This window comes from Phaseolus vulgaris, chromosome 10 (assembly GCF_051622355.1).
Source record: "Phaseolus vulgaris cultivar YP4 chromosome 10, ASM5162235v1, whole genome shotgun sequence".
NCBI classification, from domain to species: Eukaryota; Viridiplantae; Streptophyta; class Magnoliopsida; order Fabales; family Fabaceae; genus Phaseolus; species Phaseolus vulgaris.
Genome location: NC_143507.1, coordinates 43,163,008 through 43,187,947, shown reverse-complemented (window position 1 = coordinate 43,187,947; position 24,940 = coordinate 43,163,008). Strand labels below are relative to the sequence as shown.

The following is a 24,940-nucleotide window of genomic DNA, read 5'->3' as shown; positions in this document are numbered from 1 at the left end:
TTTGAATTTGTACGGGTTAGTTTTGAAATTGTACGGGCTGTACGGGTTTTATAGTGGTAGATTTGTTTGTCTCTCTCTATTTGTTGGTTTGGGAGACCAGTGAATTTGTCTCATATTTTTTAGGTATGTATAAGGGTTGAACCACCCCTTAAGTGGTTCCTGTTATTCAATCCTTATTGCTGATAAAAAAAAAAAAAACTCAACAAATATTTTTTATTTTTTATATACTTTTATTCATTCATTCATTTAACTTGATATTTGAAGGATCTAATGATAACGAAGCAGGACCAAGTAACACACATGTTACTGAACCTGGTTAGTACACTTTTATGCATAAGATGTCAATTTTCAAAAAGTATTTAAAAAGACAGTTGAAATATCTATACAAAGAAAAACTTATAGAGAAAGAAAAAAACAATACTATTGATATGACAAATATTGTTTCAGGAAGGAGATTGTCATCTATTCGACATTTGGCTCGGTCAATAAATGATGTAGGTAACACATATTGTTGCTTTAAATTGTTCTATGTAATTTTATTCATTTATTTAACTTCACCGGTTCTACTTTTACTCCACAAAACTTTCAAGGATCAAATGATAATGAAGCAGGACTAAGTAATACAAATGTCATTGACATTGAACATGATTAGTATATTTTTATCGCAATATTTACGTGATGGAAGTTCAATGAAATACTTCACTTTTTTGAAAAATTATTACACATGTAGGAATGCAACAAAGATTTCGACGGATATATAACTGTGCTCAAAATTTTAGAAACACTGTTGCGATGGTAATGTTTCAATTGTCAACTCCGACTACATGTGCACATTGTCATGCGCGATTATTTTACCATGAATCACGTGATATGTGTTGCTCGGGTGGAAAAGTATTACTTCCCCGTGTTACTGCTCCGGATGAGTTGGTTCAAATATTTTATGGTTGTTCTTCTGAAAGTAGACATTTTAGACAACATATTAGAAGTTACAACCATGTGCTTTCATTCACTTCACTTGGTGTTCACATGGATGAAAATATAGTTGCAACTGGTCGTGGTATATATAGTTTTCGTGCTCAAGGTGCAATGTATCACAGGTTTGGAGGCTTTTTTCCAAATGAGGGGTCTAGGCCACGTTTTTTGCAATTGTACATTTATGACACTGAACATGAATTACAAAATAGGATGTTGGAAACTCCTCATCTCCATCAAACTATTGTTAATAAGTTGCAACAAATACTACATCAGTGCAATCCTTTTGTGCATGTATTCAAACAACTTGCTCAAGAACAAAATATACATGAATGTACTTTACTCATTAAAGAGCGTCCTGCCAATCAACCACAATATAATCTTCCAACTGCATCTCAAGTAGCAGCAATAATTGTTACTGGGGACACATAATCAATGGCACGTGGACGAGACATTAAAGTTGTAAGTCATGATGGGAACTTAATAAACATTCAAGAAACTGTGGGATATTATGACCCTTTACAATATCCACTATTATTTCCTTTTGGAACATATGGTTGGGATCTCAACACAAAAAATCATATTGGCCAAAATATCTCATGCCGAGAATATTATAGCTACATGCTTCAGGTAACTTCCAACATAATTATATATATCATTTCCAACAATTTACTTACCAATGTTGTGTCATAAAATTAATACACATACATCATTACTTCAATGTAGATTCGTCCCAATGATCACTCTACAATATTACAAGCAGAGCGACTTTTACAACAATATGTTGTAGACAACTATGTGAAGATTGAAGCAGGAAGGTTACGATGGATTCGAAATCATCAAAATAATATTTGTGCTGAAGTGTATCAAGGTTTGCAAGATGCTTTGCATGAAGGACAAACTCACACAGGTACATAATGTATGTAACATACTACATCTAAAACATTTAAATATATCAAAACTCATACTATTTTTTTATTCAAGGAAATGTTGGACAGAGGACAATATTACCATCATCATTTATTGACACAACGATATGAAGATGGCATGGCAATTGTTGCTCATGATGGTAAACCTGATATTTTCCTTACAATGACATGCAATCCTTCTTGGAGTGAAATTTCTTCAGAGCTTAAAAATTTTCAAACTCCACAAGATCGTCCTGACTTGCTCACAAGAATATTTCGAGCAAAATTTGAACAATTGAAGGAAGATGTGATTGATAAAGGAGTTCTTGGAAAAGTTAAAAGTTACATGTATGTGACTGAATTTAAAAAACGTGGACTACCCCATGTGCATATGTTACTTATCTAACAAGATGATGATAAATTACGTGATCCAGAAGATTATGATAGCATTGTTAGAGCAGAAATACCAAAAAGTGAAGAAGAGCCACAGTTGCACAAAGTTGTACTGAAACACATGATACACGGGCCTTGCGGAACTCTTAATCCAAGATCACCATGTATGAAGCAAAATCAATGCAAGAAAAAATATCCTAAAGAGTTCTTGGAAGAAACACGTCAAGGTAATGATTCATATCCACAATACAAAAGACGTTTCAATGCACCAGTATCTACAAATAGAAATGTGACTGTTGACAACAGATAACCCTTGGTTGTTGTTAAAAATATGATTGTCATATAAATGTTGAGGTGTGCAGTAGCATCAAAAGTATTAAATATTTATACAAGTATGTGTACAAAGGTCCAGATCGAGTAGCAATGGAGGTTCATAGAGGATCAGTTGTAGATGAAGTTCAACAATATATTGATGCTAGATGGATTTGTGCTCTGGAGGCTTTATGGAAAATATTCAGATTTACACTTTATCGAATGAATCCAAGTGTAGAAAGATTACAAATTCATTTACCAAATCGTCATCAAGTGCACTTCTATTTTATTTTTCTATAAAATAAATAAATGCTTTCGTAATGTATAGTATAAATTCGTGTAAACTGAAGTTGCACCTCAGATCTTGAAACTTTCTTTGTTGGTTCTTATTTTATCTATTTGTCCTTCTGTAGTTTTAGAGAGAGAAGACGAAGAGATAAAAGTGGTGCAATATTTCAATTCATCATCTCTGTTTTTTACTTTCTATTTCAGGTGCGCTTCTATAAGCATCAAAACATAAGTGATGTATTAAATGATGACAATACTTCCAAAACCATGCTCACAGAATTCTTTGCACTTAATTGTCGAGATCCACATTCTAGAAGTTATTTGTATAGAGAAATTACACAACATTATTGTTGGCATAACATACAAAAAGGAAGTTTTCTCTGTTTTGCACGACTACAAGTGTCACATACATGATGAATATCAACCGTAATAAAAGAGTATTGTTTGCTTAAGACATGTAATCTTTCAAGTGAAGGGTGTCCTAGTCTATAATGCCAGAATGTTTTGTCCGTGATATTACAATTAATAAAAGGAGCAAAATAATGCGGTTTAGAACAGCTAGAAGTAGGCAAGGTAGTGACAAGGTATAAGCCAACAATGACTGTACCAATCCTCTCTTGGGTGAGATTGTCCTGTATAATGCAGTGGGTTGAAGTGAAAGTTAAAGTGCATTTAAGTTGGTGTGTGAGTTTAGAAACAGATATTAAGTTTAATTGAAAATGAGGCACATATAACACATCAGATAAATAAAACTTATTAGAAAAAACGTACTAAACCAGAATATGTGGCATAAACAGTTTGGCCATTTGGAAGACTAATTAAGACAGGTTTAATTTTAGTATAAGTAGTAAAAACGTTCAAATTGTGACAAACATGATCAGTGGCACCAAAATCAATAATTCCATATTCTTTTATAGCAGATAGTGAAGAGAGAAAGTTACCTGTTGAAGATTGCTCAATATTGGGGATTTCATCCACATAGAAGGTGCTGACATGATTAATTTGAGTGTGAGGGGAAGGATCCTCAAGGTTTTGTTGACGAATGTTGGTCAGGAATTGACACTGCTGTGATGTAAGTTGAATCCCCTTTACATCATGTTCTTTAGGAAAAAGTTCAGAAAAAGTGTCAGTAGTAATCATATTATTGGCTTGAGATGTCCAATTGGTGAATTTGTAGATAGGAGGGAACCCATGCTTTTTATAAAATTCTATTAATAATAGAAAATACTTTAAATACCAATAATTTTTTTAGTTTATAAAATGATCTCTATTTTAATTAAATAATAGAAAGACATGGACAAGGGAGATTTAGTGTTTTTTAAGCTAGCATAAAAAATATTCCATTTAATTTATTTTATTTTTACTGATAAAAAAAATACTCTCCATAATATACACTTTTTTATGTTATTCAGACTACATCCCTTTTTAAATTTTTTTTTATTAAAATCAATTTGTATGGTTATTATAAAACCTTCATATGAATCTTTTAACGAAAACAATTGAAGATCCATCTCCATTTGATGGTTAAATTTAATAACGTTAATAAAAGATGAGTGTACAAATATAAGCCTACAGATTCAAAGTTAAGGAGTATTAAACCGGAATAATTTTGTTAATTTATTAATTCTCATATTCTCTTTGCATTATGAACGTAGATAATCGTATATTTAATAGTGACATATAAAGAAAATAAACACTTGAATTTATTGGAATTGTAAAATGACTTATATAAAAAGACTAACTTTTTCCCTCAACTATCTCTTACAATATTTATATAATTTATTTATTTTTACAAAGTGGACTTTAAGCCTAACTCAACCCCATAAAACCGGCTCGATAAGGTGAGGTTTGCACCCACTTATAAACTATGAGTACCCCCCTCACGCCGAGAGTGATAGATAGAAGCTCGTGCGTGGGACTAAACACTCGCTAGGATATGCTCGAAATGGCTCTGATACCATATTACGAAGTGGACTTTAAGCCTAACTCAACCCCATAAAACCGGCTCATAGGGTTGAGGTTTGCACCCACTTATATACAATGAAATGTCCTAATCTCTAGTCGATGTGGGATCTCCATCATTTATATTAAAATATTTAGATGATGTAATCCTTGCATGATCTATAATATTTTTTCGTGCCCTTGAATTCTTTCAATTAACATGTACTTATTTTTAAATACTTTTTTTTTTATAATGTATGTTCTATATGTAATTTCTTATCTACTTATCTTTTAGACATTATAATTTTTTTATAAAAAATTTGAATAAATATGAAATTTTAGAAATATCCTAACTTTAATATAAAAATATCTATATAAAAAAAAACAGAAAAAATGAAGAATCATAGCAACAAAATCCCCACCCACTATATATGTGGGAAATCTGGAAACAACAGTTGTAATTAATTGTACTCCTTCAACTCACCTTGTCATGTTTCCCTGCAAACCTGCATAGACTTCCTTTCTCTTTTAAACTAACATACGTACACAGTTATTTCTTCAGACAAAAGCCCATATGCAGGTCCCTCAATGTTTTTTTTTTCTTTTTTAGCAAATAGCAATGAAATTAAATTAAATGAGATCACTTCAGGAGTGGTTCAACCTTTATACAGCAAAATGATTTTTTCAAAGAACCTTTTCATCTACATATCAACCAAAAGACCTCCTATTGTCTATCTCATCTCTATCAATAATAAAAGAAACCCAAGAATCAACCTTTTTACATAAAACTAAACTGAATGCATACATACCAAGGGTTGAAGACACCAATCAGAGAATGAAAAATTAGCTGACGAAATCTTTGATGAGATCCGGACCAAACCTTAATATGTTTTTTTATCAGTAAAAAGGATTGAATAACAGAAACCACTTAAGGGGTGGTTCAACCCTTATACATACTTAAAAAATATGAGACAAATTCTCTGGTCTCCCAAACCAACAAATAGAGAGAAACAAACAAATCTACCACTAAAATCCCGTATAGCCCGTACACTTTCAAGACTAACCCATACCAAACCTTAATATGTATAGGCCCTCAATGTATTATTGGAATTGTTTTGTTTTATCCTAATCACTTTTTCTATGCAAATGTTTTTTTTACAATTAACCACTAAATTTAGGCAGTTTTAGGGAGGTAATTTGGAAGATAAGTTTTTTTATTAATAAAAAATAAAATAAAACATTACATTACATTACATTATGTTTCAACCCTTATAAAAGATCACCTTTAAAAAACTTCAGAATTATTCCAACCAACCCGTAAAAACCTAACCTAAACTACGTTTGGTCATCACAATCGGACAAACTGTTTTAAACACGAGGGAGGGCTACAAGTTTTGAAGCTTTCTATTCTGTAAAAGTAGGAACCTAGCTTTACAGCTAGTGTTCTTTTCTGTAAAAGGTGATTGGTAACACTTTCAATGTCTTAGGTTGGGAAGATATGTAATCAATAACAGGTTTGTTCTGCTTCTAGTTTACCGGTAGGGTATTGCTAGATACTTTTTTTCTGATTTGTATGAGTTTATAAAATTAGGGTTGGAGATTTTTATATGACTAAAGCACTGTATTGTAAACAAGTTGAAATATTTTTGGAGTAATCTATATTTATTCATTTTTATTCTTGATAAAAAGAATTTTATTATTAATAAAAAAACTAAATTTAAGTATCAATTAGAATAAGTAAGTTGTAATATTTTGATTTGTATGGTACGACCGGACGACTCAGGGAGTTGTTCAAAACTCGAATCGAATCACCGTCTAGACCATCGCGGGAGGGTCACATGATGGCACGTGGCCGACCGAGTCAAGGGTTGACTAAGTCAGTAGGGTTAACCCGTGGTTAAGGGTTGTTTAGCACAACCTTAAACACGAGTCAATTCCCTAATCAGGCCTACCAATGAAGGTCCATTAAGGTAATATAAATAACACACATTTTAAGGAGAAAAGTATGTCATTATCTACAGTACTCTGACACCTGAGCACTGACACCCCGACTGACTTGAGTGTTGGAGTGTCTTCTACAGGTGTCATCTCCACCTGTGGAACCAAACGACCGAGAAGAGGAAAGTATAACATAGAATTTAGAGCTTCGTAGACTGACCAAAAGTGAAAGCAGGAGCAATCGTTCTCCAGGTCCCAAACCCGTTCGAGAACAAGATTATTTCCAAATCTAAATTCATATCTTCAATTGTGCAAGAGTGAGGATTTCTTCGACATATATCTATTTTCTGGAAAACAACTTTATTAAATATATGTTTCGATATAACTATTTCTGTAAAATGTTTTTACTAGAATTAATATAAAAAAGTCATTAAAATCCTTTAAATAATATTGTAACTAAAGCTTCGAATTTTATTCTATGTCTTCGTCTCATGCAATATCTAGAAAACGCATGGATAGAAAAATTATCCTATGCAGAAAATTAATAACTATAATCAGAGATTTAGCTACCACATCATTCTTAATTTATTTATTGGAAATCCCAAATTACTTAGATATATAGTTAAAATTAAAATATATAAATGGATAGAATTTTTCTTTTATTAAGTAAATTTTGTAAAATTTGACTTAGATTTTAATTTTAATTTTTTAAATAATATCCGAGTGATTTATACGAGGTCTTCTTTGTTCCTATATTTTTGTTCCACTTAAATTCTATTTTAATGTTACTTTAAAAAAATTGACATGGTTGACATTTTAAGAAAAATAATCTTATCCAAAAACTTCTCTGGCAACCGCGATCTGAGACTGTGGTGTAGGAGAAGAGGTCAAAATGTGTTTTTTTTTTTCTTTTTCCTCAATATTCGTGGAAACACATGGTATTGTCGTGAATTTTTTTAATATAATTAAAATTAATAATAATTATAATAAAAAAAGTTATTACCAAGTATAATATTAAAAAAAATTATAAAAATATAAACCTTTATTATATATATATATATATATATATTAATTTTGGATCATTGACCAATATTTATTTGGGTTCGTAATAAATACACTATTATATTTATTATTATCATTAGGAGTAGTGCCTTCATCATGGGGTCATTTATTGATGTGACTTAAGATAAGAAAGAATTAATTTTGTGGGTCCTGGTAAATGTGCAAAAGGCAGTTGTGACAATAAGAACATGTATTTGAAAAATAGGAAGGAATATAGAAATAAAAATGTTAAATTTTGTTTTTATATAAAATTTGTATTAAGGTAACATGTAACTATGTATTTGCGTCATATATCTTTTATACATTATTTAAATAAATTATATGATATTAAATAACAATTATATATAATTGAAATTTTATGATAATTATAATATTTTTTATTTTTTAAAATGATGAGAGAAAAATATTTTGGTGGTTTGAGTGAATTTGGTAGATATTGAGTTGAATTATTTGAAAGAATGAAGATAAATTTGTTTAGTGAAAAAGAGTATTTGAAACTAAAAAAGTTTAAGAACTAAAAAGATAGAAGAGAAGATAAGTTTTTAAAGTTATTCAATAAATTAATTGAATATTTCGAATTGATAATCAGTCTTTTTTTATGTGAAAAAAAATTATAAATAAAAAATAAAAAAAGTAAAAATATAAAGTGTATGCTTTAGAAATGATTTAATTCGATAAAAGGGAGGTTTTGAAGTAAGTACTAAGATATTTAAATGGAACAATATTGTTTGATGTAGTGAATAGACAGACTACTCATAATAGTGCTGATATAGAGGAGTTTGTAGACGTTGATACTAAAATATCACATGTATTTATTATTATTATCCAATTTTCATTAACTCTTGACAATTCAACTTGTGGAAATCTCTAAAATAATTTATTTCCTTTCATAAATTCTAAAAATAATATATGTTGTAGTTAATATGAAAATTCAATTACATGTAATTGTTTATTGTTTTATAAATTACTTGATGTTTATATAATTTTTATTTGATATTTTATTTTAAAATTTATATAATTATAATTTCTTCTTTAAAATTAGTATTGAATTAAATAAAATGTGTATTTTTTTATATTAAATCTTTAATAATATAATAATTTTACTATTATTTTTAATTTTTTAAAATAATTTAATTAATATAATCAAGATAGTATTACAACATGTACGGGAATACTTATTACGTGACGAGAAAAAATGAAATACAAATTTCATAATAAATAAAAATGACAAGAAAAATAAGCATTAAATTTTACATTTAAAAACAAAGCCCAAATAACAAGGTTTCCGTCATAACCAGGGTACATAACAGCTTGAAGAAAACAAATGGGACTTAAACAAGAACACACACAATGAGGCATGCACATAACATGCGTTTGTTATTGGAAGGTAAAACCATAACACAAAAGGAAACCATCACGCGTTTAGATAGAGACACTGTTAGGGATTCCTCTGAAAGTAATCCCTGGTTCACTCGAAGGAAGAAGCACAGTGTAGGGAAATTTCACTGGTCCGGTTCGGTTTCTATGTTCTTTGTTGTTGTTCCTTTCAGAGATATTGTTCTCAATGTGTTTCAGCTGTTCTGTAAATGTTTTGAACAAATCTTTTGCCTTTTGATCAGCAGTCCAGTCCAAAGTGTCCCTTTGTCCAAGATATAACTCGTCAGAAGAATGCGTTGATAATAACTCCAACACTGAAAGATCAACAACTGTCTGGTACTTTGGAGTAATTTGTTTCAAAAAAGCTTCTTGAGGATTTTTGCTCATCTCATCATACTCTGGAGTTCCTTCTTTTGGGATCCATCTTCGGCTTTGTGTAGGACGGTTCAGAATGTAACCTCCATAAGGATACTGTCCAAAATTAACAGCGGCATGAAGAGCTGAACCAATCCATATAATGGTAGTCAGAGTTTCAACCAGCTCTTCAGAAGTCTTCATTTTTGGCCATTGTGCAGCCTCTAGGTCAGGGTGGCCTTTCTCCATAACTTCCTTCCACCATGTTTGCAATTCAGCATCTTGTTGAACTCCATCATCTCCTGAATAATACAGAGAGACGTACTCTAGTACCCAACTCTTTATACCATCCCATATTTCTAGTCCATCAACAGCATAAGGATAGTCTTCTATCGCAAGACTAAGGCCACCAGGGGCAGAGATATCCTTAACCGCCATTCCTCTAAATTAGTCAAGTAAAAAAAAAGTTATTTTGATAACAAGGCTACCTCAATTTTTGCCAATGCCATGACATTTTTCCCATAATTGGACACATTGATGTTTCTAATTTAATAAGTTTAATTTACCTTTTGATGAGATCGTTTGGTAATGCTTGGTCAGTGAAAACCCAATTCTTGTATACAGCAGAAGACATCTCCATAGAATACGGTCCAGGCAAAAACGTTTGCTCTATAATGCCACCTGCATTAATTAGGGATTTTCTAGCAAGTGCATTGATATTTAGCGTGTCACGGAAGTGAGGATGAAGAAGTTTATAAATGGGGTGAAGTACACTGAGGTTCCTGTGAGTTGCTATGGAAAATGGTTCAATCGCTGCATGGGTATTTAACCTGTGACAGACACCAAGAATGTTACAACATTAAATTTATAGAGTAAACATGTTTGCATATGTATGTTGATAGCAGATGGAGTTGTTATGTATATACCAGTGGCTTATGAGCTGATGATAGTTGGTGTCATTTACAACAACATGAGCTTTGGCCAATTGCCAAATTGTACTTTCAACACCTCTGTCTGCAGGCTTCACCACTATACTCTCGATACCCAAATAACGATCTCCACATTGATGTGGCTTGCTTAATTCAATAGCAAGTGGTTTCAATGTCCCATCCTCTTCCAAGAACAAGAATGTCCTGGTGGCATAAGCCTTTGCAGAAGGAAGCTCGTTTATCTTGGTCAAATACGGCATGAATGCGTCATAGTAATCTAATATGAATAATCTTCCTTCAGTCAATGCCTGTTCCACAAATTTAATTTCAGTGATCACTTTTGTTATTTTCATATATCTTCGAATCAAAAATAGAATCACTTATGGTGCCTTCATTCTGGAATGAATAATTCCAAATCCAAGTAATCATTAAAGGAAATTTTGAAATAATTTATATTTCTAAGATATCAAATTGTTTTCTGTTTAGTACGTGTATGTGATCACCTCGTCTACTTTGACCCCTTTCATGTTGATTTCCAACTTTTCTTTTGTTATTGTACTTGGTTGAGTACAGTTGCAAAGTAGCATGCATGGCGATGCAATCTCCTCCATCTGCCATTAATAAAGATGTCCAATAATCAGAAACAAAGGCCTAGACAATAGAATACAGTGATCTATACATTTGCACTTACTTTAAGAAGGCGAATTACAACAGGGTTTACACCGGCAATCATCTCTCTTGCAAATTCTTCATCAGTCGTCCATGCAAAGTTGCTTTCTGTACAAAATTATAAGAAAGAAAATAAAATTAAGAAATAGTGTAATGTGTGGAAGTAGTTGCGTTGGAGTGGCAAGAGACTCAGTTACCTTGGATTACATTCGGTGGTGGGAACTCAAGGACGCTTGGATTACCTTTGGCAGTGATAGATATAGGCAGATTAACACCACCTTCATACAATCTCTGCACTTCTTCAAAGCCATTAAATTCATTTGATGTGTTCTTTAAATATAAAGATAGGAGCAACGGTTCCACTCTTTCACCTAAAGTTTTCGTTCCAAATTCAAGGAATTCTGTAGCCTTCACGTGACTGAAATTTTCATCTCTTGGCACATAATAAACCTCGGCTGGTTCCTCGTATTCATCATCTGTCAAGACATAAATTAAACATAGAGACACTTTTATCATCAAGAATTCAAACTTTTATTTGTCACATGTTTTGTCGAGTGAGCCTTTCTTTAGACCATGTATTAATTAAAACATGATAAAATATTCTAACTCACCAATATTCTTGTTCTTGTGGATGTGTTTTCTCCCAGTTCTAACCCTACGAGGATAGGGATATTTCAGGCCTCCAAGAATTGGGTGATCCTGTGGTCCATCGCCTTCTAGAAAGCCCAGATCGTTATAGACATCATAGTCATAAATCCTATCCCATTTCTCACGCTTTCCAGTTCCATCTCCCCTTAAATTCTTCAACTCTTCTTCTCTGTACCTTTGTAATGCCACTGGTGTCCCTTCACCAGGAAGATATGGCTGCAATACATAGTTTTTCACAAATATATAGTTTTCTCGTTTAAATTATTAATGGAAATAACATGCTCGTGATTTGACTTACAATGTTGGCAAAGAAAATGCGATCCGTTTTGTAACAGTTATGGTTGTGAACCCATGAGTTACACACAAAGTGAATATTGTTTTGGTCGTGTTCAGTTGTTGGATATTCAAGAGTGAGACTAACAAGGAAGAACTCATCATTCATTAGGTTTGTTACGTAGAATGCTCCTGGAATTCCCATCTCATTATCATTCCATTCAAAATAAATGTCGAATGCCTCCTCTGTGCCCCCCAAGCTTCGTAACACAGAAACATTATTCTCCAAATAGCTATCCTTTCCAACTTTCCCAGACACATTTTTTTCTGCAAGATGCAAATGAATCAAAATCCAAAAAAACATAAGTATTTTTTGAAGCATTGATGATATGAAAAAGTTTTATTCTGATAAGAAAGAGAGAAGACTAACGATTCTGTGACTTGGTACGACTAATCAACTTGAAAGACACAGATTTAGTGATATCTTCGACTGAAGAGTTAATTAGCTTGAAACCAGTGTCAATGAGACCATTGACGTTGGTTAGGGTTTCAACCAGACTCTTCCGTATCAACACCACCCTCCCCTTCGCCACTATTGAACTCATTGAACTCATGCTTGTGAATCTCAGATATTTCAGACTACTGAGTTGTGAGTTGTGAGGAAGCCAAGGCTGTAATATCAGGTATTTATACACGAAAGTCAGTGATGTTTGTCTTAGTAATAAATAATAGTAGGGAAAGGAACAGAAAAAAAGAGAGATAGATCTAATATGATAATAAATATCTTTATATTAATAAAAGGAGGAAGTTCCTTTTAGCATCCATCGAAAAATTATTAATTTCATAGTTTTTATTATTAACATTTTGATCCAAGAAAGAATTGAATATAAGTTTTATCAGTATACATAGAATTTTTTACTATTACAACAAAGTCGGTTTTTATTGTTGTTAAATATCAGCCTTCTAATAAAAGTAAATGGTGTGAACAGAATATTTTAATGAAATTGAACAATATTTTTTTTTTATAACAAGTTGCTTCTATATATATAGTTTATTTATTTATTATGATTAAAATAAAAAAAAATCGTAATTAATTTATTTAGGCAATTAATGGTACGTATAACCAACAGGATGACAAAATGAGCCTAAAATGTGAGAGTTTGATTATACTTTTTTGTATTTTAGAAATAAAAATTTGTACTTTGATTGGTATGAAGTTTTCTTCTTCACATTTGTTAAGGTTTGATCTTACATCTTATCAAAAGTATCTTTCAACAAGTTTCTCATTTTTTAATTGGTGCATAAAATTTCTGATAGTATATATTTATTCAATTAATAGTTTTTCAGAGGGGTGAAGGTAGTCTTTGAATTTTAAGTTGTTTTTTATATCAAAATGACACATTGTTTTATTCAGAGAGATTATGTGACAACATAAAGAAGGCTTGTAATTTATTGTTTAACAAATACTTTTGTGTGTGTAGACAAAACATATATAGAATAAAATTCATATGCATTATTTTTTATAAAAAAAATAATATTTTAGAAATATTCTAACCCATATACAAGTACTAAAAGTCCCTCACTAACATTTCTTCCACACATTCAACAAAACAAATGCAGCAAAGACTAAAGACAGCACCGATATCTGCACAAGCAGCAAGTGATGCCACGACAAATTTAGCTGTTGTTGTTGGAGGAGGATTTAGCTGAACTTTTGTTAAGGTTATTTAACTTAATACTTATGCATAATAAGTCTAAATGGTGAGTTTGATAAGAGTGAGATGTTTTATCATGAGGAAATATCTATTAGATAAGCTAGGAATTAATGTTTTTATCATTATAATTGATTTTGGTTAATCTATCTTTCCTTTTTCTTATAATCTTCTCTTGTATGAGTTACTCCATTTATATTATTTTTTATTGATAAAAAATAATTGCATAAATTTTTAAAATATCAAATATTCAAGAAGTAAAAAATGAAGAACAAGCATGAGAATAATAATAGGGAAAATATCTATAAACTTATTTGTACTTGATTTAAAATATTAAATATATACCTTTATTTGATCTATATATCCCAATTTTTATTCATTACTATCATAATAAATTTAAAAATATCAATAAATTGGATTTTATTTGTGATTTTTAATAACAAAATTATATAACTACAACAAATTAAGGATAGTTATATGAACACATGCGCTTAATTTCAATAATCAAAACAAAAAAGTTAATTTATCTCTTACAATAAAATATTTAGATGATGTAAACCTTGCACGATCTATAGTATTTTTTTTTCTTTTACTGTGGAGTTGAACTCTCTCACATTCTAATATATATACTTATCTTTAACTTATTTTAATATTTTATTTTTTTTATTATGTTTTAGACATTAGCACATTTTCAATTTACTTATTTTATTTTCACTCTATATTATAAATAGAGGTTACAAATCATTTATTTTTTAAGTTGTAAAGTGATATTAAAAGTGTGGTACTAATGTGACTTGAGGGTTGAAAGGGTTCTTGTCCATATCAATAGGGCTGACATGCACTTTAATGAGCATGATCTTTTGAGTCTCAACAGCAATAATAATAAAATTTGGAGATGAATGTGTTAGTCATTATTTGGATATGCAAACACAGAAACAATATACTTTTGAATGGTGCAGTGGTTGACCCAGTTGAAGATTTTATTGTAACACAAATTAAGACTTGAGTTTGGATTAACCCAAATATTAAAAAACAATTTTTTCCTTATGCCAATCTGCATATATATGGCTTGTGTGGAAGTAGTGCAATAAAACCATATCTATGTTGTAGCATAGATGCTTCTGCATTGCAATACAGACTTGTTGCCTTCAGTTTGCCCCTCTTTAGTTAAACCTGTCTTTATTGCTGCCATTTTTCTGTGGAATCATAGGAATAGAAAGGTGTTTAGAATCCGCAGGATAGATCATATATAAATTTTTGCTGTGGCTGGTGAAGATATGATGATGGATAGTGTGCGAAGCACGAGACATTTGTTTTTCTTTTTCTAATTGGTGTTTTTAGTCTATAATTTATACGAGATTTGTTATATTTTCTAAGGAACTCCTCTTCTTGAGAGGAGCAATTGATCTTTTCGTGCGTGAGATAGGATTCTGTATACGAGTTCAGGTATCTCTGAAATATCTCATTTATATTTATTCTTTTATTGCTGATAAAAAGAAAAAAAAATTGCTGCGATTTTCCCTTGCAGCTACTTTCCACCATATACCTACCCTGTTTACTGAATTGCAATAAATTTATAATAGATAGCTGATTAATGCACAATTTCAAGAGCTCAAATATTATTTTGTTTCAATAAATATGGTCATCTTTTTTATAAAAAATAAATAAATAAAACTAACACTAAAAAAATATTAAATAAAATTATTTTTTAAAAAAAACAACCATTTAATGTATTAACTGAATTAGACACTAGAAAAATTATTGATTTATCAGTTTAACTATAACTATTTTATATTTTAAAATTAATAATTAAAATATTAATATTTAAATAAATATTAGTTTTTATTAATAATAAAAATTATTTTATATATTAATAATTTTTATAATCTATGAAATAATATATAATTTAATTAATATAATAATTAATTATTTTTTATTTTTAAAATTAATTTTTATTTAATATTTTTTAGTGTAAAAAAATATTTGAAAATACTCTAACTTTATAAAAAAGGACTAACTACTAGTCTAATAGAACTCTTTATACAAAGAAAGTAAAAGCGTGAGGAAAAAGTGTGTATGTTCCGAAATTGAGAAACAGAGAAGCATACCCCCAAAACTTATTACAGAAACAAATAACAAAAGTTGTCCCCATATACACCCGCAGACATGAAAAGGAAAATATTATTAAGGGTAGTTGGATATAAAGTTGAAAACATTTTTAAAGTTATTTTTACTAAAAATATAAAAATTAATTAAAAAAACTCTAAAAAACTTTTGAAAATTTTGTATCTTAGCCTTTGATTTTTATTCTATTTCTCATCTCATGCAATTCCTCGACATGAATTAATAGTAATTTCATCACGACATGATTCTTTGATTCCATTTTTAAAAAGTTTTTACAAATTCAATTAACAAAACATGCAACGTGAATTTTTCTACCTCTCATAACAAACTTTTTTTTGTAATTTTTTTTTGGGTGAATAGTCCAATCATTTAAGTTTATTATGCTAAGTGATATATGACTTTTTTTTAATGTCCAATGATGTATTGATGTTTTGAACTTCTTGCATAAAATGGGAAGTATTCATGCTTCATTTTATTCTTTATTGATTAAAAAAATAAAAAAAAGTTAAAAGAAAAGGTTATCACTATATAAAATAGAGAATTTGAAAATAACGATTTTTAAAAAAAAAATACAAGTGACTAAGTTAGAAAGGCAGGTGTTTGTCAATGGCGGGGAGGATCTGTTTGATCAAGTCTGTTCTTTTTTTTATCCCGCTATTTTTTATGTTCTTATTCAAACTGCCTTCAGGGGTGGCAGATAGATTAGTTAGGATTCAAAGGAATTTTCTCTAGGGGTGGGGATCTGAAGGAAGGAAGATCGCTTGGAATTCTTGGAAAAAGGTATGTAAGTCTCGCGATTTTGGGGAGCTTGGTATTATTGATTTAAATATTTTTAACTTGCCTTTGTTAGGAAATTGAATCTGGAAGTTTGGTATGGATAAGGGTGGTCTTTGGAAGGAGATTCTGGATTCTAAATATGGTGGTTGGAGGTGCTTGAGAGAGGAAGGGAAAAAGTTGTAGGAGCTCTCTTTGGTGGGAAGATTTGAAAGAGGTGTAAGCCTCAGAGGGTTGGGGAAGAAGTTTTGAAGATGGGTTCAATTGGAAAGTTGGTGATGGAAAGGTTATCTCCTTTTGGGAGAATAATTGGTTGGGTTGTGATGCGTTGAGGAGAGCCTTTCCGAGACTGTTGTCTCTGTGCTTGGCCAAAGATGCAAAGGTGACAGAGCTTGGATCTTGGTCTAATGGTGTTTGGGTTTGACATTTAGTTTGGCGAATACGTTTTTTCGAATGAGAGAAGCCTTTGGTGGATCAGTTTTGGCAGGTTTTGTAAGGTGTTAGCTTGATTTTGGAAAAGACGGATAGTTGGGTTTGGAAGGTGGGGGGTCTTCAAAAGTTTTCAGTTAATTCTGCTTATATGCTTGTTAGGAGGGATAGTGAGGTGGAAGGTTCTCCGGTATTCAGTAAGTTGTGGAGGTGTAAAGTCGTGCCTTCTGTTTTATTTACTGCTTGGAGGGTTTTAGAGAATAAGATCGCTATACTATGGTCAATTTGGAAAGGCGTGGGGTGATGGTGGAAAATGCTTTGTGTTGTCTATGTGGGAAGGAGGAAGAGTCTTACCGCCATTTGTTTTTCGATTGCAGTTTTGCTTGGTGTGTTTGGTGCTTCTGCTATAAGTGGCTTGGAGTGTCGTTCGTGTCCCAAATTGATCCTAAGTCCAACTTTGCTCATTTCTGGATGAGTTAGTCTCCAGACTCGGTTAACATTGTGTGGAGTACAATTTGGGTGGGGGTTGTGAGTGAAATTTGGAATCATAGGAACTTTACCATTTTCAAAAGGGGTATGACTGATGAGTCAGAAATGTTTGCAATGGTTCAAGTAAAAGTTTGGTCTTGGATCTCTGTAAAATCTCGTTCTGCTTCGTTTTCATACTCTGATTGGTGTTTGGAACCTTCAGCGTGCTTGAGGATGGTTCCTTGAAGTTTTTACGTTGTTAGTTTGGTTAATGTTTTCTTCAGTTAGGTAGGCGGTTTTAGTTAGAAGTTGGTTTGTATAAGGGTTGAACCACCCCTGAAATGGTTCTCATTTATTTATTGTTTATTTTGTTTATTGTTAAAAAAAAATAGAATTTAAACATGAAAACTGCATTCTTAATCTAAGTTTTATTTTCCTTAAAAAAACTTTTGTGAACATTAATAGAAAAAGCTCTTGGAAATAGTTGGTCTTCTAGCTGATATCTTTCTTTATCTTTGTATATTTTTGTGTTGACGAATGTTTTTTCTCAGAAAAAAATTGTGTTGAGGAAATAATCCAACTAAAATTGTTTAGAATAATATTTGTGCATTTTTTTTTTCATTTTAAACATATTATTTTGATTTATTTAAATTCATTACAATCATTATACTATTATACATTATTAGTTATGACGCATAGGTTTTATTTTACTTTTGATAAAAGTTGATGTTTAAATTATACAAACACCATTTTGATTGGTATAAAATGCAATTTTTGTCCGAATCAACAAACTCTTGTTATGTAACAACTATATTTTCATCTCACACCTTATCCCAATTAGGAAGCATATTTAACAAAAAGAAAAAGTAATAAAAGAAAATCAATAACAACAATAATATATTTTCAAGGTCATAAATTTAATTTTTAATAGAATAATTGTTTAGAGAAAATATAGATTTTATAATATAACTAATTTATTTTAAAATCTATTAAAAAAATTACTTGTTCTAATAATTTTAATAAAATAAAATTATAAAGTAACAAGTGTGTGATTCCCTAGTTACTTGTTATGCAATTGTTTTTTTTTAAATATAATTAAATAAAAAATAAACATTTAAAAATAATAGTTGTGAATATACTTCAGTGATTTGAAGACACAAGAGATTAAATAAATTTTTAAAATGGATATGATAAATTTTTATTTTGCAATATAAGAATGTATTAAATTAAAAAAAATATATAAAAACATGTTTTATTATAATAGAAGTTTTGTTTTAATTTATTGATGATAGTAACATGTCTAATTTATAGTTGGTTTGGTACAGTTGCTTTGTTGTTTGTCCTTGTGCACATGTGCTTCGAGAACCTTGTTTGTCGTCATGCAAACTTACGTAACTTCACACTCACAATGCATTAATTCTCAAACCAATTTGTCCTTAAACACGTGATGCTATAACATTTTAGTATTCTTTTTACAAGAACATCCCTCAAATATTTCAAATTACTTTATTAATTCTTTGAAAAGAATTTATCAATAAAATGTACTTTATTGATATTCCCTCAAATAAAATCTAATTTATCAATAAAATGTACTATAAAAAGAATTTATCCCTCAAATAACATGTAGGTATTCTTTAAAAAGAACATCCTTAAATTACTTTATTAATTCTTTATCAATAAAAAAAATCACATCAATAATGTTATAGAAGTCTATTTTATTAATTATTTTCAATGTAATAGACTTGTATTTTAATAATTTCTATTTATATTGATTGATATTTAAAAAATGTTTTTTATTATTATGGTTTAGAATCTTATTTAAATGTTTTTTTAGTAGATATGTGGATTGACTAAATAGAATACTGTCTATAAAGATTTATGTGGAAACACTTAATATTCACACACCATTCTCAACATATCATAAATGTTTTACATTTCAAAACAAAGACAAAAATACACTGAAATCCGACTTTGATGCCTAATTATAACTCATGCATTCGAAATCACATGTTTTTTTTTTTTTTTACATAATTAAAGAGAAAAAAAAAAAAGGAAAATGAACTAGTTGGATAAAGTGTAAATATATAATATTGATGATCATAACTCTTGAATAATACAAACAACAAGGGTTCCCTGTGATAAAAGGAAACATGCTAATGAGCTTATTTATGAGGGTACAACAGCTTGACGAAAACAACTGTGACTTAAACAAGAACACACTGTGACTTAAACAAGAACACACAGAATGAGGCATGCACATAACATGCGTCTGTTATTGAAAGATAAAAACATAACAGAAAAGGAAATTCCATCATGCGTTTAGATAGAGACACTGTTAGGGATTCCTCTGAAAGTAATCCCTGGTTCACTCGAAGGAAGAAGCACAGTGTAGGGCAATTTCACCGGTCCAGTTCGGTTTCTAAGTTCTTTGTTGTTGTTCCTTTCAGAGATCTTGCTCTCAATGTCTTTCAGCTGTTCTGTAAATTTTTTGAACAAATCTTTTGCCTTTTGATCGGCAGTCCAGTCCAAGGTGTCCCTTTGTCCAAGATATACCTCGTCAGATGCATGCCTTGATAGTATCTCCATCACTGTAAGATCCATAACTGTCTGGTACTTTGGAGTAATTGTTTTCAAAAAAGCTTCTTGAGGATTCTTTATCATCTCACCGTACTCTGGAGTTCCTTCTTTTGGGATCCATCTTCGGCTTTGTGTAGGACGGTTCAGAATGTAACCTCCATAAGGATACTGTCCAAAATTAACAGCAGCATGAAGAGCTGAAGCAATCCATATAATGGTAGTGCAAGTTTCAACCAGCTCTTGAGAAGTCTTCATTTCAGGCCATTTTGCAGCTTTTAAGTCACCGTGACCCTTCTCCACAACTTCCTTCCACCATGTTTGTAATTCAGTATCTTTTTCAACTGCATCACCTTTTGAATAATACAGAGAGACGTACTCTCTTACCCAAATATTAAGAGCATTCCATATTTCAAGCCCATCAACAGCATAAGGATAGTCCTCTATCGCAAGGCTAAGGCCATGAGGGGCAGAGATATCCTTAACCGCCATTCCTCTAAATTAATCAAAAGAAAACAAATATAAGTTATTTTGGTAAGAAGGGTACCTCAATTTTCACCATCCACATGACACATTCATGTTTCTAATTTAATACTTTTAATTTACCTTTTCATGAGATCTTTTGGTAATGCTTGGTCAGTGAAAACCCAATTCTTGTATACAGCAGAAGACATCTCCATAGAATAGGGTCCAGGCAAAAAAGTTTGCTCTATAATGCTACCTGCATTTATTAGGGATTTCCTAGCAAGTGCATTGATATTTATGGTGTCACGGAAGTGAGGATGAAGAAGTTTATAAATGGGGTGAAGTACACTGAGGTTCCTGTGTGTTGCTATGGCAAATGGCTCAATCACTGCATGAGTATTTAACCTGTGAAAGACATCAGGAATGTTACGAAATTAAATTTATAAACATGTTTGCATACGTATGTTGGTAGCAGATGGAGTTGTTATATGTATACCAGTGGCTTATGAGCTGATGATAGTTGGTGTCATTTACAATAACATGAGCTTTGGCCAATTGCCAAATTGTACTTTCAACACCTCTGTCTGCAGGCAGCACCACTGTGCTCTCGATAACCGTAAAAAGACAAATACATGTATGTGATTTGCTTAATTCAATAGCAAGTGGTTTCAATGTCCCATCATCTTTCAAGAACAAGAATGTCCTGGTGGCATAAGCCTTTGCAGAAGGAAGCTCGTTTATCTTGGTCAAATAGGACATGAATGTTTCATAGTAATCTAATATGAATAATCTTCCATCAGCCAATGCCTGTGTCCACAAATTTAATTTCAATGGTCACAACAGTTAATTTCATATACCTCTGAATGACCATATACTAGAAAGAATATTTCCAAATCCAAGTACTTAAAGAAAATATTGAACTAGTTTATATTTGGAAGCTATCAAATTGTTGTGTTTAGTAGGTTTATATTATCATCACCTTATCTACTTTGACCCCATTCATGTTAATCTCCAACTTTTCTTTTGTCACTGCATGGGATCGAAAACAGTTGCAAATTGGAATCCATGGCGATGCGATATCCTCCTCCTGCCATTATTAAAGATGTCCAGTAATCAGAAAGAAATGGCAAAACAATAGAATAATTCAACATAAGATATTTGCACTTACTTTAAGAAGACGAATCACAATAGGGTTTACACCGGCAATCATCTGTCTTGCAAATTCTTCATCGGTCATCCATGAAAACTTGCTTTCTGTAAAAAATGATAAGAAAGAAAATAAAATTAAGAAATAATAATGTAATGTTACGTTGGAGTGGGAAGAGACTACTAAGTTACCTTGGATTATATGAGGTGGTGGGAACTTAAGGACACTTGGAGTAGCGTTGGCAGTGATAGATATGGGCAGATTAACGCCATCTTCATACAGTCTCTGCACTTCTTCAAAGCCATTAAATTCATTTGGTGTGGTCTTTAAATGTAAAGATAGGAGCAACGGTTCCACTCTTTCAGCTAAAGTTTTTGTTCCCAATTCAAGCAATTCTTTAGTCTTCACGTTACTGAAATTTTCATCTCTTGGCACATAGTAAACCTCGTCTGCTTCCTCGTATTCACCACCTGTCAAGACATAAATTAAGCTTAGAGACACTTTTTATCATCAAGAATTCAATCATGATAAAATGTAACTCACCATTGTTGTTATTGTGGATGAGTTTTCTCCCACTCCTAACCCTACGAGGGTAAGGATAGTTTGTGCCTCCAAGAACTGGGTGATCATGTTGTCCATCGCTGGTTAGAAAGCCCAGATCATTGTATACATCATAGTCATAAATCCTATCCCATTTCTCACGCTTTCCATTTCCATCTCCCCTTAAATTCTTCAACTCTTCTTCTCTGTACCTTTGTAAAGCCACTGGTGTCCCTTCACCAGGAAGATATGGCTGCAACACACAAACATATAATTTTCTCATTTAAATTAAGAATGGAAATAATTAACAATAATGCTCCTTATTTGACTTACAATGTTGGCAAAGAAAACGCGATCCGTTTTCTTGTGAACCCATGAGTTACACACAAAGTGAATATTGTTTTGGTCCTGGTGGTGGATAATGCTTTGGTTTTGGTCGTGGGGATGAATAACAATGCTTTGGTCCAGGGGTTTAATAAGGGGTTGAATAAGGGGTTGAATAATGATTTTGTCGTGGTGTTGAGTTGTTGGAGTTGGATATTCAAGAGTGAGACTAACAAGGAAGAACTCATCATTCATTAGGTTTGTTACGTAGAATGCTCCTGGAATTCCCATATCATTATCATCCCATTCAAAATAAATGTCGAATGCCTCCTCTGTGCCCCCCAAGCTTCGTAACACAGAAACATTATTCTCCAAATAGCTATCCTTTCCAACTTTCCCAGCCACATTTTTTTCTGCAAGATGCAAATGAATCAAAATCCAAAAAAACATAAGTATTTTTTGAAGCATTGATGATATGAAAAGTTTTATTCTGATAAGAAAGAGAGAAGACTAACGATTCTCTGACTTGGTACGACTAATCAACTTGAAAGACACAGATTTAGTGATATCTTCGACTGAAGAGTTGATTAGGTTGAAGCCAGTGCCAACGAGACCATTGACGTTGGTTAGGGTTTCAACCAGACTCTTCCGAATCAACACCACCCTCCCCTTCACCAACTTCCCCTTCACCACTATTGAACTCAATGAACTCATGCTTATGAATCTCAGATATTTCAGACTACTGAGTTGTGAGTTGTGAGGAAGACAAGCCCTTAATCTCACCTATTTATACACCAAACTCTGTCATGCTTCCATTACTCTTCTTATACACTGATAGAGAAAGGAACAGAAAAGTTGGTGAGACGTCACCCATATCCTTCATACTCCCAACAACAAATTTAAGTTCAAGTGATAAATTATGTTTGCTTTTTTTTAACAAAATTTGTTTCACAAATTATAATCACAATACTGTAAATAAAAATAATATATATCCCAGTCAACACAACAAAATTTATGACAGAAATCTAAAATTCTTCTTCTTGTGTAGGAAATATTGCACAGTAATTAATGAAAGATATTTCCTAAAATTTCAATATTTTTGAAATAAATTTAAACAGATTTTGTATAGTATGAATATCCCAATTAGTCATAAGATACATTAAATATATTTCTTTTTCAAGAGTCGTACATACATTATCAGTTTCACACCTTGCTAAAGTCCTTTGTAATGAAAATTGGGTTAAATTTGTTTGTAGTACCGTACAATAATACGAACTTAATTTATTTTTTTCCTTATAGACCATCGAAATGATTATTAGATTATCAGTTTCACACTTTGTTAAAATCTCTTATAATAAACATTAATATTTAGGTTAATGGCAATTTTTAGGAAATGTTTTATTAATTATATGTTTCAAAATATACTAAATCAGAACAATTAATGATACTCAGTATTATTATTTTGGTGACAATAGTAATAAACTATTAAAGATTTTTTTTTATTTAAATCGTTCAAGGAAAGAAAGAAAAAGAATGGTGTAACTGACTTTGGTTTTCAAGAAATATTTGGCCTATTTAATTTCTAAATTGTTTCTCAAAAGCTTAAGCAATTAACTCATGTATGACATGTTCATAAAGTTATGTTGAAAAGAATTGTATAATGGAGTATTTGGAATAATAGGAATGGGGTTATTTTGAAGAGGGTAGGGTTTCTGGTCATAGATGAAGAGAAAAATGAACAATTTTTCTTTTTCCTACTGCGATGAATTGTTGGTGTCTCTTTCTCTTCCACTACTAGAATAGAATAGAAAACCAATTAGCTATTGATAATAATTGTGAAGGAAATGCTGGAAGAACAAAGGCACAATCTTTGTATTGTTGCAGAATTATTCCCCTGTGTAGGTTCTTCTGTGCAAGGATTCTTTGCTAAAATAAAACAAAGAAACTCGTGTTACGCATGTAAAAGAACTATGCTTCTATGACAGACCCACACTAACACTGATTTAAATGCAGCAGCTAGATTCACACCTCTGCAATAATCTGCATTCACACCTCTGCAACAATCTATTAACTGCAGATTGTGATGCTCTAAGTTCATAAAGCTCCTCTGCAGATTTCCTGCCACCACCCTACAAACCACATCATCAAATTATTACTGCTGATAAAAAAAAACGTGTGACTACAACTACCTCAAATTATTACGACTGATAACAAAAATGAACTTATTTTTTTTATATAAGATTAGAATATTCTTCAAACTATCAGTAAAACCAAGAACAATGTAATGTCTAATTTTATAATTATTTTCAATAGAAGAAT

At 31.4% G+C, this 24,940-nt stretch overlaps 3 protein-coding genes and 1 pseudogene across 3 annotated transcripts; 2 read left to right on the top strand and 2 right to left on the bottom strand.

Moving 5' to 3' along the window:
* The first annotated feature begins 732 nt into the window (after positions 1–732).
* On the top strand, positions 733–1,918 carry LOC137818078 (uncharacterized; annotated as a pseudogene).
* A 101-nt stretch (positions 1,919–2,019) lies between these two features.
* LOC150024833 (uncharacterized) lies at positions 2,020–3,091 on the top strand. The gene is made up of 3 exons (XM_090296188.1): positions 2,020–2,221; positions 2,315–2,500; positions 3,078–3,091. Exons 1-3 carry the CDS (start codon positions 2,020–2,022, stop codon positions 3,089–3,091), a joined length of 402 nt encoding a protein of 133 aa, XP_090152314.1.
* Positions 3,092–9,039: 5,948 nt separating this feature from the next.
* On the bottom strand, positions 9,040–12,719 carry LOC150024832 (seed linoleate 9S-lipoxygenase-like). The gene is made up of 9 exons (XM_090296482.1): positions 12,495–12,719; positions 12,090–12,391; positions 11,755–12,007; positions 11,341–11,619; positions 11,166–11,251; positions 10,978–11,085; positions 10,472–10,782; positions 10,112–10,375; positions 9,040–9,987 (listed from the first exon to the last, which is right to left on the bottom strand). Exons 1-9 carry the CDS (start codon positions 12,676–12,678, stop codon positions 9,237–9,239), a joined length of 2,538 nt encoding a protein of 845 aa, XP_090152608.1. The 5' UTR covers positions 12,679–12,719; the 3' UTR covers positions 9,040–9,236.
* Positions 12,720–19,636: 6,917 nt separating this feature from the next.
* Positions 19,637–23,376, bottom strand: LOC137818811 (seed linoleate 9S-lipoxygenase). The gene is made up of 9 exons (XM_068622427.2): positions 23,137–23,376; positions 22,631–23,034; positions 22,301–22,550; positions 21,949–22,227; positions 21,779–21,864; positions 21,590–21,697; positions 21,107–21,417; positions 20,752–21,015; positions 19,637–20,641 (listed from the first exon to the last, which is right to left on the bottom strand). Exons 1-9 carry the CDS (start codon positions 23,333–23,335, stop codon positions 19,891–19,893), a joined length of 2,652 nt encoding a protein of 883 aa, XP_068478528.2. The 5' UTR covers positions 23,336–23,376; the 3' UTR covers positions 19,637–19,890.
* Positions 23,377–24,940: the final 1,564 nt, after the last annotated feature.

What these genes read in the sequence shown, in the direction of transcription:
- LOC150024833 (XM_090296188.1), top strand. Translation starts at nt 2,020, where the DNA reads ATGGCAATTGTTGCTCATGATGGTAAACCTGATATTTTCCTTACAATG. An exon ending in AGTTCTTGGAAAAGTTAAAA is followed by an intron (nt 2,222 to 2,314) that starts GTTACATGTATG and finishes TACGTGATCCAG; the next exon opens with AAGATTATGATAGCATTGTT.
- LOC150024832 (XM_090296482.1), bottom strand. Translation starts at nt 12,678, where the DNA reads ATGAGTTCAATGAGTTCAATAGTGGCGAAGGGGAGGGTGGTGTTGATA. An exon ending in TTGTAATTCGCCTTCTTAAA is followed by an intron (nt 11,086 to 11,165) that starts GTAAGTGCAAAT and finishes TATTAATGGCAG; the next exon opens with ATGGAGGAGATTGCATCGCC. An exon ending in CCAAACGATCTCATCAAAAG is followed by an intron (nt 9,988 to 10,111) that starts GTAAATTAAACT and finishes TGACTAATTTAG; the next exon opens with AGGAATGGCGGTTAAGGATA.
- LOC137818811 (XM_068622427.2), bottom strand. Translation starts at nt 23,335, where the DNA reads ATGAGTTCATTGAGTTCAATAGTGGTGAAGGGGAAGTTGGTGAAGGGG. An exon ending in ACCACCTCATATAATCCAAG is followed by an intron (nt 21,865 to 21,948) that starts GTAACTTAGTAG and finishes CATTTTTTACAG; the next exon opens with AAAGCAAGTTTTCATGGATG. An exon ending in TTGTGATTCGTCTTCTTAAA is followed by an intron (nt 21,698 to 21,778) that starts GTAAGTGCAAAT and finishes TAATAATGGCAG; the next exon opens with GAGGAGGATATCGCATCGCC.